The sequence below is a fragment of the Salvelinus alpinus genome, chromosome 12 (genome assembly GCF_045679555.1).
Source record: "Salvelinus alpinus chromosome 12, SLU_Salpinus.1, whole genome shotgun sequence".
NCBI lineage: Eukaryota > Metazoa > Chordata > Actinopteri > Salmoniformes > Salmonidae > Salvelinus > Salvelinus alpinus.
The window spans coordinates 47,354,400-47,367,103 of NC_092097.1; the positions used below are offsets into that span (position 1 = coordinate 47,354,400).

The 12,704-nt window shown below is 43.5% G+C and overlaps 2 protein-coding genes across 5 annotated transcripts in view; one reads left to right on the top strand and one right to left on the bottom strand.

Annotated features, from left to right (window-relative positions):
• The window catches only part of LOC139536271 (stathmin-3-like), a 72,268-nt gene continuing 59,564 nt past the window's right edge, over positions 1-12,704 (top strand). The window contains exons 1-2 of one of the 2 annotated variants that reach the window (XM_071336644.1): positions 1-98; positions 189-262. In XM_071336644.1, coding sequence (XP_071192745.1) covers positions 247-262 — 16 coding nt within the window. In that variant the 5' untranslated portion in view covers positions 1-98; positions 189-246. The remainder of the gene's footprint in view (positions 99-188; positions 263-12,704) is intronic. The other variant, XM_071336645.1, reaches the window with a different exon arrangement.
• Positions 3,195-12,704, bottom strand: part of helz2a (helicase with zinc finger 2a) — a 31,021-nt gene continuing 21,511 nt past the window's right edge. For all 3 annotated transcript variants that reach the window (XM_071336642.1, XM_071336641.1, XM_071336643.1), the window contains 10 exons: positions 10,491-10,631; positions 10,241-10,402; positions 9,732-9,876; positions 9,403-9,519; positions 9,065-9,254; positions 8,837-8,971; positions 8,437-8,649; positions 8,189-8,345; positions 7,910-8,077; positions 3,195-3,753 (listed from right to left, as the gene is read on the bottom strand). In XM_071336642.1, the coding sequence (XP_071192743.1) occupies positions 3,587-3,753; positions 7,910-8,077; positions 8,189-8,345; positions 8,437-8,649; positions 8,837-8,971; positions 9,065-9,254; positions 9,403-9,519; positions 9,732-9,876; positions 10,241-10,402; positions 10,491-10,631 (1,595 nt within the window). In that variant the 3' untranslated portion in view covers positions 3,195-3,586. The remainder of the gene's footprint in view (positions 3,754-7,909; positions 8,078-8,188; positions 8,346-8,436; positions 8,650-8,836; positions 8,972-9,064; positions 9,255-9,402; positions 9,520-9,731; positions 9,877-10,240; positions 10,403-10,490; positions 10,632-12,704) is intronic.

Consider the following 12,704-nt stretch of genomic DNA (forward strand, 5'->3'; position numbering starts at 1 on the left):
GTCATGGGTGAACATGGAGTACAGCAGAGGATAGTCATTTGGGCACGTCACGAGAGCCAGTGAGAGCCAGGCGGAAGAGCTGAAGAGAGAGAATGCAGGTATGGCATGGATATGAAAGTATAAAATTTGGGTTTTATTGATCATTTGGTCAGGCAGAGTGCTCTAGACATTTTTTCGGGCTGTATTAGCAGAACTGTCAGCCATGGGGGTCAGAGTGACAGCCAGTGAAGGGAGGTGGAGGAGCTGATGAGAGAGAATACAGGTAAGAAAACAGACATTCTAAGCCTTGTAATCCATTTACAATTTTTTTTTTTACGTCTTAAATATATATTAATTACATAATATATTGTTATTATAATAGTCGAGTTTGTTACTATGTAACGTGTTGTCAAACATTTGTATATAGAGAATATGCGGCCGGTTGCAGCCGGCCGCAACCCGGGAGACACATGGGGCGGCGCACCATTGACCTAGCGTCGTCCGGGTTAGGGGAGGGTTTGGCCGGCAGAAATGTCCTTGTCTCATCGCGCTCTAGCGGCTCCTGTGGCAGGTCATGCACGCTGACAAGGTCGCCAGGTGTACGGTGTTTCCTCCGACACATTGTTGCGGCTGGCTTCCGGGTTAAGTGGGCATTGTATCAAGAAGCAGTGCGGCTTGGTTGGGTTGTGTTTCGTAGGACCCACGGCTCTCGACCTTCGCCTCTCCTGAGTCCGTACAGGAGTTGCAGCGATGAGACAAGACTAACTACCAATAAAAATATAAATAAATGAATGCTGAAAGAGGAAAGGGCCTTCCCCAAACTGTTGCCACAAAGTTGGAAGCACAGAATTGTCTAGAATGTCATTGTATGCTGTAGTGTTAAGATTTCCCTTCACTGGAACTAAGGGGCCTAGCCTGAACCATGAAAAACAGCCCCAGACCATTATTCCTCCTCCACCAAACTTTACAGTTGGCACCATGCATTGGGGCAAGTACTGTTTTCCTGGCTTCCACCAAACCCAGATTCATCCGTCGGACTGGCAGATGGTGAAGAGTGATTCATCACTCCAGAGAACGTGTTTCCACTGCTCCAGAGTCCAATAGCGGCGAGCTTTACACCACTCCAGCCGACGCTTGGCATTGCGCATGGTGATCTTAGTCTTGGGTCCGGCTGCTCGGCAATGGAAACCCATTTCACGAAGCTCCCTGCGAACAGTTCTTGCGCTGACGTTGCTTCCAGAGGCAGTTTGGAACTCGGGAGTGAGTGTTGCAACTTAGGACAGACAATTTTTACGCGCTTCTGCACTCGGCAGTCCCGTTCTGTGAGCTTGTGTAATAATAACAGCACTTACAGATGACCGGGGCAGCTCTAGCAGGGCAGAAATTTGATGAACTGACTTCTTGGAAAGGGGGAATCCTATGACAGTGCCATGTTAAAAGTCACTGAGCTCTTCAGTAAGGCCATTCTACTGCCAATGTTTGTCTATAGAGATTGCTGAAATAGCCACATCCACTAATTTGAAGGGGTGTCCACATACTTTTGTATATATAGTGTAGTTCTGAAATGTTTAGCCCTAGGGGATGGCATGCATACAGTACAGTGTGTTCGATAACAAAAATATATGAGAGGCCAAAGGTGGAATTCTCTGCTGGTTTAGGTATTAATGTTGGACCCTTCAATACTGACACCGCTCTGTTTGACCCTAAAGTCCTCACCAACATAAGCCAAGCCTACAGTCCAATTACAGGTACTGATCACACACCAATCGATATAATATAACACAAGTGTCCACAGGGAGAGAGTCCACCATCACTATAAGAGGCTGCTTCAGCGTCTATGAGAGATGAACAGTGTTGATCTCACCCTGCCTTTCCTCTGATGCAGGTGTCTTCAAAGCACCAGTTAGAGGAGTCTACTACTTCAGGGTCAGTGCCATGGACAAGCGCTAATCGCAATACCTGAGAGTATACTTGTTCAAGATTGACCAGAGTATAATGTGGCCTCATCAGTGGAACAGTCACAGAAATGTTGTGAGTGTATCCAATGGAGTGATTCTAGAGATAGAGGGAGACTTGGTCTACATGCGACTCCCCTCAAGCTTCAGTCTCTATGGTGATAGCGATAACGGCTGTTTATTCAGTGGTTTCCTGTTCTTCCCTATGTGAGGGGAACACCATAAACAGTGTTGAGCCAAAATGATATCTAGTCATCGGTTACTCTGAGCTCCATTGTTTCTGTTTTAAATATACATTTAAAAAAATGTCAACAGTCGTCATGACTATTCTTTTGTATAATTTGTTGAATCTTATTCAGTAACATTATTCTTTCTGTGAATTGTGTCTGTATCTTGTAAAAAGGCCTGTATTATTCTCCTCAACTAAATGCTCTATACTGTCCTATGTTCTTAGAAAAGCTAGTGTAGTAGCAGCGATACACTCTTAGAAAAAAGGGTTCAAAAAGGGTTATTCGGCTATACCCATAGAATAACCCTTTTTGGTTACAGGTAGAACCTTTTTGGACTCCATGTAGAAAGGGTTGTACCTGCAATCAAAAAGGCTTCTTCAAAGGGTTCTCCTAATGGGGACAGCCGGAGAACTTTTTAAAGTTCTCGATAACACCTTTTTTTCTAAGAGTGTAGAGGGGGGAACAGCCAGAGTGGGGCTGGGAACAGCCAAGGGGAGTGCACTACCACCTGTGCCATAAAGCTTCAGGCCTCTTAACAGAACACTTATACCTTCACATACAAGTAGGCTACAGTCTTAAAGGGATAGTTAACAGATAAATGGTACATGATTTTCTACTTGCCTTGGTTGGTTGACCCAGACAGTATATGGTGTTGGTTATTAGTATTGCAATAAAAGGTATTACTTTCTGTGTATTATTAAATTAATCATGGCTTGACTTTAACTACTACAAATCAAATGTGTGATAGAGGAATGTATTATATATATATATATATATATAAATAATATACATATATATATAATATACATCTCCAACTATCCCTACAAGATCTACATCACTGTAGTTGAATCATGGCCTCTATCAAATTGAGCGTCAGTGAGGTTACAGTTTAACTCCCATCCACACATGCAGTATACTTATGAATAATGGGTCAGGGGGATGGTGGAAATATAGTGTGCTGATGGTCAAAACACAAATTGAGGTCTTAGCTCCCTCTAGTAGTAAATAATGAAGTGACATATACAGTAAATACATAGTATGGCTAGTTTAATATACAATGATTAAAACATTTCACAATCATTATAAAACATACAAAACATCTGAGTATAAAGCACGTCTGACACTTAAAAAGCATGTGTAAAATGTCAAGGTTAGCAAAAAACATGTAGAAATATATATTAAATGTCTTGTATTACCAGTGCAATGATTGTTGCGTTTCTTTTATACATAGTTCTGAAATATCTTTACAATAAAATATTATGTTCATTTGTAAAACAATTCATTAGCTCTCGTCAGTAGTGCAAAAGTCTTCACTTTCTCAGAAGCGTTAAAGGTCAAGATTTCAAGCCATAGCAATGCATATCTCAATTTCTAAATTATCCCCAGCAGTCAATTATGGGTACTGCAGTATCTCCAGCATTTTCATTTTCTGTTTTGAAACTTTGAGGCTCTTTTGTTCTTTGATTTGGTTTTGACGTGTGGGTTTTGAACTTGAATGTCCTTAGCAGGATCCACCACACAGCCACATTGCTGGTAATGAACCAACAGCTTCTTCCACAGTGAACTGCACCTCAGCAACTCTTGGTTTCCTAAAAGGAAACAGAGAGCAAATTTAAACCGCCAATTTGTATGTTAACGCCACTGCCAGTAAGGAATGAGGAATTAGAAAATAAAACACATTTGTCCTGTTCTACAGTCTTCTCAATTCAAGTGTACAAAACAATGTAACAGAATGAGAATCTAACAATAGACATGGGAGGATTGTTAATTCACTTCAAATCTAATTTTATTGTCACATGTGCCGAATACAACAGGTGTAGACCTTACAGTGAAATGCTTACTTACAAGCCTTTAACCAACAATGCAGTTTTAAGAAAATACCCCTTAAAAAGAGATAAAAGTAACAAATAATTAAAGAGCAGCAATAAAATAACAATAGCGAGTCAATGTGCGGGGGCACCGGTGTCGAGGTAATTGAGGTAATATGTACATGTAGGTAGAGTTATTAAAGTGACAATGCAAAGACAATAACAGAATGGGGGGGGGGGGGGGGGGGCAATGCAAATAGTCTGGGTAACCATTTGACTAGATGTTCAGGAGTCGTATGGCTTGGGGGTAGAAGCTGTTCAGACGCCTCTTGGACCTAGACTTGGCACTCCGGTACCGCTTGCCGTGCGGTAGCAGAGAGAACAGTCTATGACTAGGGTGGCTGGAGTCTTTGACCATTTTTAGGGCCTTCCTCTGACGCCGCCTGGTATAGAGGTCCTGGATGGCAGAGAGCTTGGCCCCGGTGATGTACTGGGCCGTTCGCACTACCCTCTGTATTGCCTTGCGGTCGAGCAGTTGCCATACCAGGCAGTGATGCAACCAGTCAGGATGCTCTTGATGGTGCAGCTGTAGAAACCTTTAAGGATCTGAGGACCCATTACAAATCTTTTCAGTGTCCTGAGCGGGAATAGGCTTTGTCGTGCCCACTTCCCGACTGTCTTGGTGTGCTTGGACCATGTAGTTTGTTGGTGATGTGGACACCAAGGAACTTGAAGCTCTCAGCCTGCTCCACTACAGCCCCGTCGATGAGAATGGGGGTGTGCTCGGTCCTCTTTTTCCTGTAGTCCACAATCATCTCCTTTGTCTTGATCACGTTGAGGGAGAGGTTGTGGTCCTGGCACCACACGGCCAGGGCTCTCACCTCTTCCCTATAGGCTGTCTCATTGTTGTCGGTGATCAGGCCTACCACTGTTGTGTCATCGGCAAATTTAATGATGGCGTTAGAGTCGCGCAGTCATGAGTGAACAGGGAGTACAAGAGGGGACTGAGCACGCACCCCTGAGGGGCCCCTGTGTTGAGGATCAGCGTGGCGGATGTGTTGTTACCTACCCTTACCAACTGGGGGCGGCCCGTCAGGAAGTCCAGGATCCAGTTGCAGAGGGAGGTGTTTAGTCCCAGGGACCTTAGCGTATTGATGAGCTTTGAGGGGACTATGGTGTTGAACGCTGAGCTGTAGTCAATGAATAGCATTCTTACATAGGTGTTCCTTTTGTCCAGGTGGGAAAGAGCAGTGTGGAGTGCAATAGAGACTGCATCATCTGTGGATTTGTTGGGGCAGTATGCAAATTGGAGTGGGTCTAGGGTTTCTGGGATGATGGTGTTGATGTGAGCAATGACCAGCCTTTCAAAGCACTTCATGGCTACAGACGTGAGTGCTACGGGTCGGTTGTCATTTAGGCAGGTTACCTTAGTGTTCTTGGGCACAGTCACTATGGTGGTCTACTTAAAACATGTTGATATTACAGACTCAGAAAATGTCAGTGAAGACACTTGCTAGTTGGTCAGCGCATGCTCGCAGCACACGTCCTGGTAATCCGTCTAGCCCTGCGGCCTTTTGAATGTTGACCTGTCTATAGGTCTTACTCACATCGGTTGCGGAGAGCGTGATCACACAGTCTTCCGGTACAGCTGGTGTTCTCATGCATGTTTCAGTGTTATTTGCCTCGAATCGAGTAGTTTAACTTGTCTGGTAGGCTCATGTCACTAGGCAGCTCTCGGCTGTGCTTCCCTTTGTAGTCTAATGGTTTGCAAGCCCTGCCACATCCGACGAGTGTCAGAGCCAGTGTAGTACGACTCGATCTTAGTCCTGTATTGACGCTTTGCCTGTTTGATGGCTCATCGGAGGGCATATCGAGATTTCTTATAAGCTTCTGGGTTAGAGTCCTGCTCCTTGAATGCTGCAGTTCTACCCTTTAGCTCAGTGCGGATGCTGCCAGTAATCCATGGCTTCTGGTTGGGGTATGCACGTACGGTCACTGTGGGGGCGACGTCGTCGATGCACTTATTGATGAAGCCAATGACAGATGTGGTGTACTCCTCAATGCCATTGGAGGAATCCCAGAACATATTCTAGTCTGTGCTAGCAGAACATTTCGGTAGCTTAGCATCTGCTTCATCTGACCACTTTTTTATTGATCTAGTCACTGGTGCGTCCTGCTTAGATTTTTGCTTTTAAGCAGGAATCAGGAGGATGGAATTATAGTCAGATTTGCCAAATGGAGGGCGAGGGAGAGATTTATATGCATCTCTGTGTGTGTAGTATAGGTGGTCCAGTTGTTTTCCCTCTGGTTGCACATTTAACATGCTGATAGAAATTTGGTTAAACAGATTTAAGTTTCCCTGCATTAAAGTCCCCGGCTAGTAGGAGCGCAGCCTCTGGGTGAGCGTTTTCTTGTTTGCTTATGGCGGAATACAGCTTATTCAATGCTATCTTAGTGCCAGCCTTTGACTGTGGTGGTACGTAAAACAGCTACAAAGAATACTGATGAAAACTCTCGGTAGATAGTGTGGTCTACAGCTTATCACGAGAAACTCTACCTCAGACGAGCAATAGTTTGAGACTTCCTTAGATATCGTGCACCAGCTGTTTACAAAAATACATAGACTGCCGCCCCTTGTCTTACCAGACGCCGCTGGTATATCCTGCCGGTACTTCGTATAACCAGCCAGCTGTATGTTGATATTGTCGTCGTTCAGCCACGACTCCGTGAAGCATAAGATGTTCCAGTTTTTAATGTCCTGTTGGTAGTTTAATCTTCCGTGTAACTCTGCAATTTTATTGTCCAAAGATTTCACATTTGTTAGCAGAATTGAGGGAAGTGGGGGTTTATACGATCGCCTTCGAATTCTCAGCAGGCAGCCCGTTCTCCGGTCTATCTTTCTCCACCTCCTCTTCACGCAGATCACGGGGCTCGGAGCCGTATATCCTCCACCTCTGGCTCGTCAGAGTTGTGAAAGAAGAAAAAGGATTCTGCTGGTCCGTGGTTAGTAATCGCAGTCCTGTTGTCTAGAAGTTATTTTAGGTCATAAGAGACGGTAGAAGCAACATTATGTACAAAATGAGTAAAAAAATAAGTTACAAACAACGCAGATAAACAAACAAAAAACACAATCAGTTGGGGGCACATAAAACGCCTTCTGCTCCAGCGTCTTAGTACTGTATTGACCCTTTGCCTGTTTGATGGTTTGTCGGAGGGCATAGCAGGACTTCTTATAAGCTTCCGGGTTAGAGTCCCGCTCCTTGAAAGCGGCAGCTCTACCCTTTAGCTCAGTGCGAATGTTGCCTGTAATCCATCTACAGTGACTGTATGTACGTACAGTCACTGTAGGGACAACGTCATCGATGCACTTATTGATGAAGCCAGTGACTGATGTGGTGTACGCCTCAATGCCGTCAGAAGAATCCCGGAACATATTCCAGTCTGTGCTAGCAAAACAGTCCTGTAGTTTAGCATCTGCTTCATCTGACCACTTTTTTATAGACCGAGTCACTGGTGCTTCCTGCTTAAATGCTTCCTTGGAAGCAGGAATCAGGAGCATCGAATTATGGTCAGATTTGCCAAATGGAGGGCGAGGGAGAGCTTTGTACGCATCTGTGTGTGGAGTAAAGGTGGTCTAGAGTTTTTTTCCCTCTGGTTGCACATTTAACATGCTTTGTTTGCACATTTAACATTTTCAGTGCACACTATTCCCTTAATTTAGACTCTAAGGGCCGGTTTCCTGGCAACAGATCAAAGCTAGTCATGGACCGAATACATGTTCAATAGAGTTTATTCATTAAAATGCTTTTCAGTACACGACTAGGCTAAATCTGTCTGGGATATTGTGTCTTTGTGTGCTACAGAGGTGCCTGATATGAGTCAACAAGGTGAGCAGAGAGACATTGGCCATATAATACCACCTGGAACAGTTTCTTACCAATAATGCATAGTCCCTCCTGAGCCCGAGTGATGCCCACATTGACTTGGTTTGGGTCCATGACAAAACCAAGCTTCTTGGTGAGCCATGCTTTGGTTGGCTCTGTGTCAATTTCCGACTTGGGACAAGAACGCACAGTAGACAAGATGACATAACGCCATTCACTTCCTGTAGAAAAAAAGTATAAACACTCAGCTGGAGTTCAGTTTGCCTTCCCTTTCTATATATTGTATTTTTTTTATACTGTAAATTTGTGCCTCATGGACAAAATAACTGTACCTTGACTCTTTGTGATGGTATTCACGTTGACGTTCTGGATATCGTTCATTCTCAAGGTTTCGTTCACCTTGGCTACCTGGGCATTGTATGGCGTCAGAATAGCTATGTCGCTAGCCGCCACCCCAGCATGCTTGATCAACAGAGAGGCGATGCGAACCTGACAAGAAACAAAATGTTTATGTTTCACTGTTACCACGGACTTATGCATTGACAGTGTTTCCAAACATTGCTTGGTGGTGGTTGCTCACCGATTCCTCAGCCTCTGCCGAGTTGGCCTTTGAGTTTTCATTCCCCCGTTCGGTGGAGACCACAAGACTGATCTCTTTTCCGTAAACGTGTCCAAAAAGGATGGGCGTCAGATGATGAGACTGAGCGAGCAGGACACTGTCTTTCCGAGTTGCTCCAGTCTTGAGAATACCGTTGTAGAACTCCTTTGAAGGAAACTCACAAATGCCCTCTTGCTGAAATGACAAAATTGCAGTGAGTGCTTCCCTAGTTCTATACGAACAAAATGCAAATTATAACAAAGACAATAGAGAATGTTCGTGCAAGTTTCTAATCAGATGTGGAATGTTAGAGAAGAATCAAACCACACAACTTCTACAATAGAACATGGAAATATTTCCCAAACCAATCCATGCTTCATACCATTCTGTACTGCGTATCAAGCATCAACGCCTTTTCCATGTAACGCTCAAACAGAGATTTCCTCATGCCCAACCTTGCTGAAAGATCACTGTGCGTGATGGGCTGCAATTGCTTGTGATCACCGAGTAAAACAATCTGAAAGGAGAATACAAAATCATAAAATAGGTTATATATAACCTTTCCCTGCTTGCAAATTGAGAAACGAATTAGCACTTGATTATCAATTACCTGTTCAGGTTTATGGGTCACAAGGGGGATGAAGGCTTCAGGCTCAGTTGCCATGGCACACTCATCAATGATAATCTGTTTCAAGTCCAGCTTGTAGAAGTTGGGATTTGACGCCGCAGTACACGTGCAGAGAATGACATCATGCCTCATCAACTCATGATTCCGAGCGTGACTTAGGAGGACTTTGTAGCTTAAAGTTTAAAGGTATATGGGAAAATAAGACACCAAATTGATAGAAAAATCATAAAATGTATTTCATAATTATACATGAATTAGGTAAACGTTTTCTCTTCAAATAGAATCCTATGTGGTTATTTATTTACATGAAAGTAAGTTACCTCTCAATCTCCTTGTCTGTGAGATCCTCTCGCCTACGAATTCTTGCATCAAAATAAATAATGTCTTTGGAGAATGGGTTCTCAGGCATCCGAATAAGATGATGCAATGTGATGGAACTGAAAACAATAAAAAAGAAAACCGTACTTTACACATGCATATGCAGACATCATGTCATAACTGTTTATTCTAAGTAACGATCAGTGATAAAACAAATAGTTGTGCGATGCAAATATAAAGCCTGAAATGTCATTATAGTCCCGATTTCCTTGGCTCAACCAAAATAAACACTGACAGTTCTTTCTCTGCACTTAGATAAAAGTTAGCTGACCTGAGCTCTCTCTTGGGTTTCTCCTCCCTGATTGACCTGCGTGACAGCTTCAGGTTGCTGCCAGGGTAGGGAAACTCCAACATCTCCATCTGCTCACTGTAAACACGAAGTGGCTTCAACACCTTCCGGAGTTTCAGAAGTTGACCTTTGACAAATATGATGGGACAAGTTTTAGTGCTATGCAGTGCTTGACTTATACTGAAATAGATGCCGTTAGTCATTTTGGGTGTCGGTACTGTTTATATTTAGGTGCAGGAACTCCTCAATACTTCTGAGCTAATATTCTATAGGAGGTGCAGGAACTCAAAAATATTTGAGTCAGTTCCGGTAAGCACCTGCCAAATTTAAGTACTGGTGCTGTGACGGTGGTATGGTAATCTGACTGCAGATGTATCTGACTCAATGAGACCTCACAAAAAGAGACAGCGACACAGGCCCACTTTGAAATAGCAGATGCAGGCATACCTAACATCATCTAAGGATAAGGAGAAGGGGGGGTAAATTCTTACCAGCTACAACGTCCACTGATTTATTAGAGGGTCCGCAATATAGAATGCACCTCCTCTTTGAAGACCCCCCAGCAGCTTTAGGCCTTAGGTGGTTTGGGACTTTTTGGTTTTGCAGAAAGAACCAATAAACAAGGTGGACTCCAACCACCGTCTTCCCAGTGCCTAAAAAGGATTAGAATGTATTAAGATTCTAACTGAACTGCATGAGGAGAAAGGTAATATAGGCTTTGTAAAACATCAAAGTGCTTACCTGGTGGCCCCTGAATGAGAGTGAATCGGTTGTCGAGGGCCTCTTTAATAGCTTTGGTTTGACTGATATTCAGATCAGGAAACTTGGAGGAATGAAGTTTGATCTCAAACCTGGCAGGTCTCAGCTCTTTAGTTACAGGTGCTGTGTAAAACATTACCACATAACGTCCTCACAACCTCACTTATTACCAACAGACATGAGACATGAATTTACCATGAATTTATTTGTCAAAGTTAAAACTAAAATGTGTAAAAATTCAACGGAGAGTGAATTTGCGCTTAAAACTAATTTGCTGGTATACTGTAGATGGTGGCTTGTCTAGTGTTGTGTTCTGAAATAAAATGTGTTACAGTGGCTTGCGAAAGTATTCACCCCCCTTGGCATTTTTCCTATTTTGTTGCCTTACAACCTGGAATTAAAAATATATTTTTGGGGGGTTTGTATCATTTGATTTACACAACATATACCACTTTGAAGATGCTAAATATTTTTTCTTGAGAAACAAACAAGAAATAAGACAAAAGAAATTAAAACTTGAGCGTACATAACTATTCACCCCCCCAAAGGCAATACTTTGTAGAGCCATCTTTTGCAGCAATTACAGCTGCAAGTCTCTTGGGGTATGTCTCTATAAGCTTGGCACATCTAGCCACTGGGATTTTTGCCTATTCTTCAAGGCAAAACTGCTCCAGCTCTATCAAGTTGGATGGGTTCCGCTGGTGTACAGCAATCTTTAAGTCATACCACAGATTCATAAATTGGATTGAGGTCTGTGCTTTGACTAGGCCATTCCAAGACATTTAAATATTTCCCCTTGAACCACTCAAGTGTTGCTTTAGCAGTATGCTTAGGGTCATTGTTCTGTTGGAAGGTTAACCTCCGTCCCAGTCTCAAATCTCTGGAAGACTGAAACAGGTTTCCCTCAAGAATTTCCCTGTATTTAGCACCATACATCATTCCTTCAATTCTGACCAGTTTCCCAGTCCCTGCCGATGAAAAACATCCCCACAGCATGATGCTGCCACCACCATGCTTCACTGTGGGGATGATGTTCTCGGGGTGATGAGAGGTGTTGGGTTTGCACCCGACATAGCGCTTCCCTTGTTGGCCAAAAAGCTACATTTTAGTCTCAACTGACCAGAGTACCTTCTTCCATATGTTTGGGTAGTCTCCCACATGCCTTTTGGCGAACACCAAACGTGTTTGCTTATTTTTTTCTTTAAGCATTGGCTTTTTTCTGGCCACTCTTCCATAAAGCCCAGCTCTGTAGAGTGTACGGCTTAGAGTGGTCCTATGGACAGATACTCCAATCTCCACGGTGGGGCATTGCAGCTCCTTCAGGGTTATCTTTGGTCTCTTTGTTGCCTCTCTGATTAATGCCCTCCTTGCCTGGTCCGTGAGTTTTGGTGGGCGGCCCTCTCTTGGCAGGTTTGTTGCGGTGTCATATTCTTTCCTTTTTTAAATAATGGATTTACTGGTGCTCCGTGGGATGTTCAAAGTTTCGGATATTTTTTTATAACTCAACCCTGATCTGTACTTCTCCACAACTTTGTCCCTGACCTGTTTGGAGAGCTCCTTGGTCTTCATGGTGCCGATTGCTTGGTGGTGCCCCTTGCTTAGTGGTGTTGCAGACTCTGGGGCCTTTCAGAACATATGTATAGTGGGGAGAACAAGTATTGGATACACTGCCGATTTTGCAGGTTTTCCTACTTACAAAGTATCTAGAGGTCTGTAATTTTTATCATAGGTACACTTTAACTGTGAGAGACGGAATCTAAACAAAAATCCAGAAAATCACATTGTATGATTTTTAAGTAATTAATTTGCATTTTATTGCATGACATAAGTATTTCATACATCAGAAAAGCAGAACTTAATATTTGGTACAGAAACCTTTGTTTGCAATTACAGAGTTCATACGTTTCCTGTAGTTCTTGACCAGGTTTTCACACACTGCAGCAGGGATTTTGGCCCACTCCTCCGTACAGACCTTCTCCACATCCTTCAGGTTTCGGGGCTGTCGCTGGGCAATACGGACTTTCAGCTCCCTCCAAATATGTTCTATTGGGTTCAGGGCTGGAGACTGGCTAGGCCACTCCAGGACCTTATGCTTCTTACGGAGCCACTCCTTAGTTGCCCTGGCTGTGTGTTTCGGGTCATTGTCATGCTGGAGGACCCAGCCACGACCCATCTTCAATGCTCTTACTGAGGGAA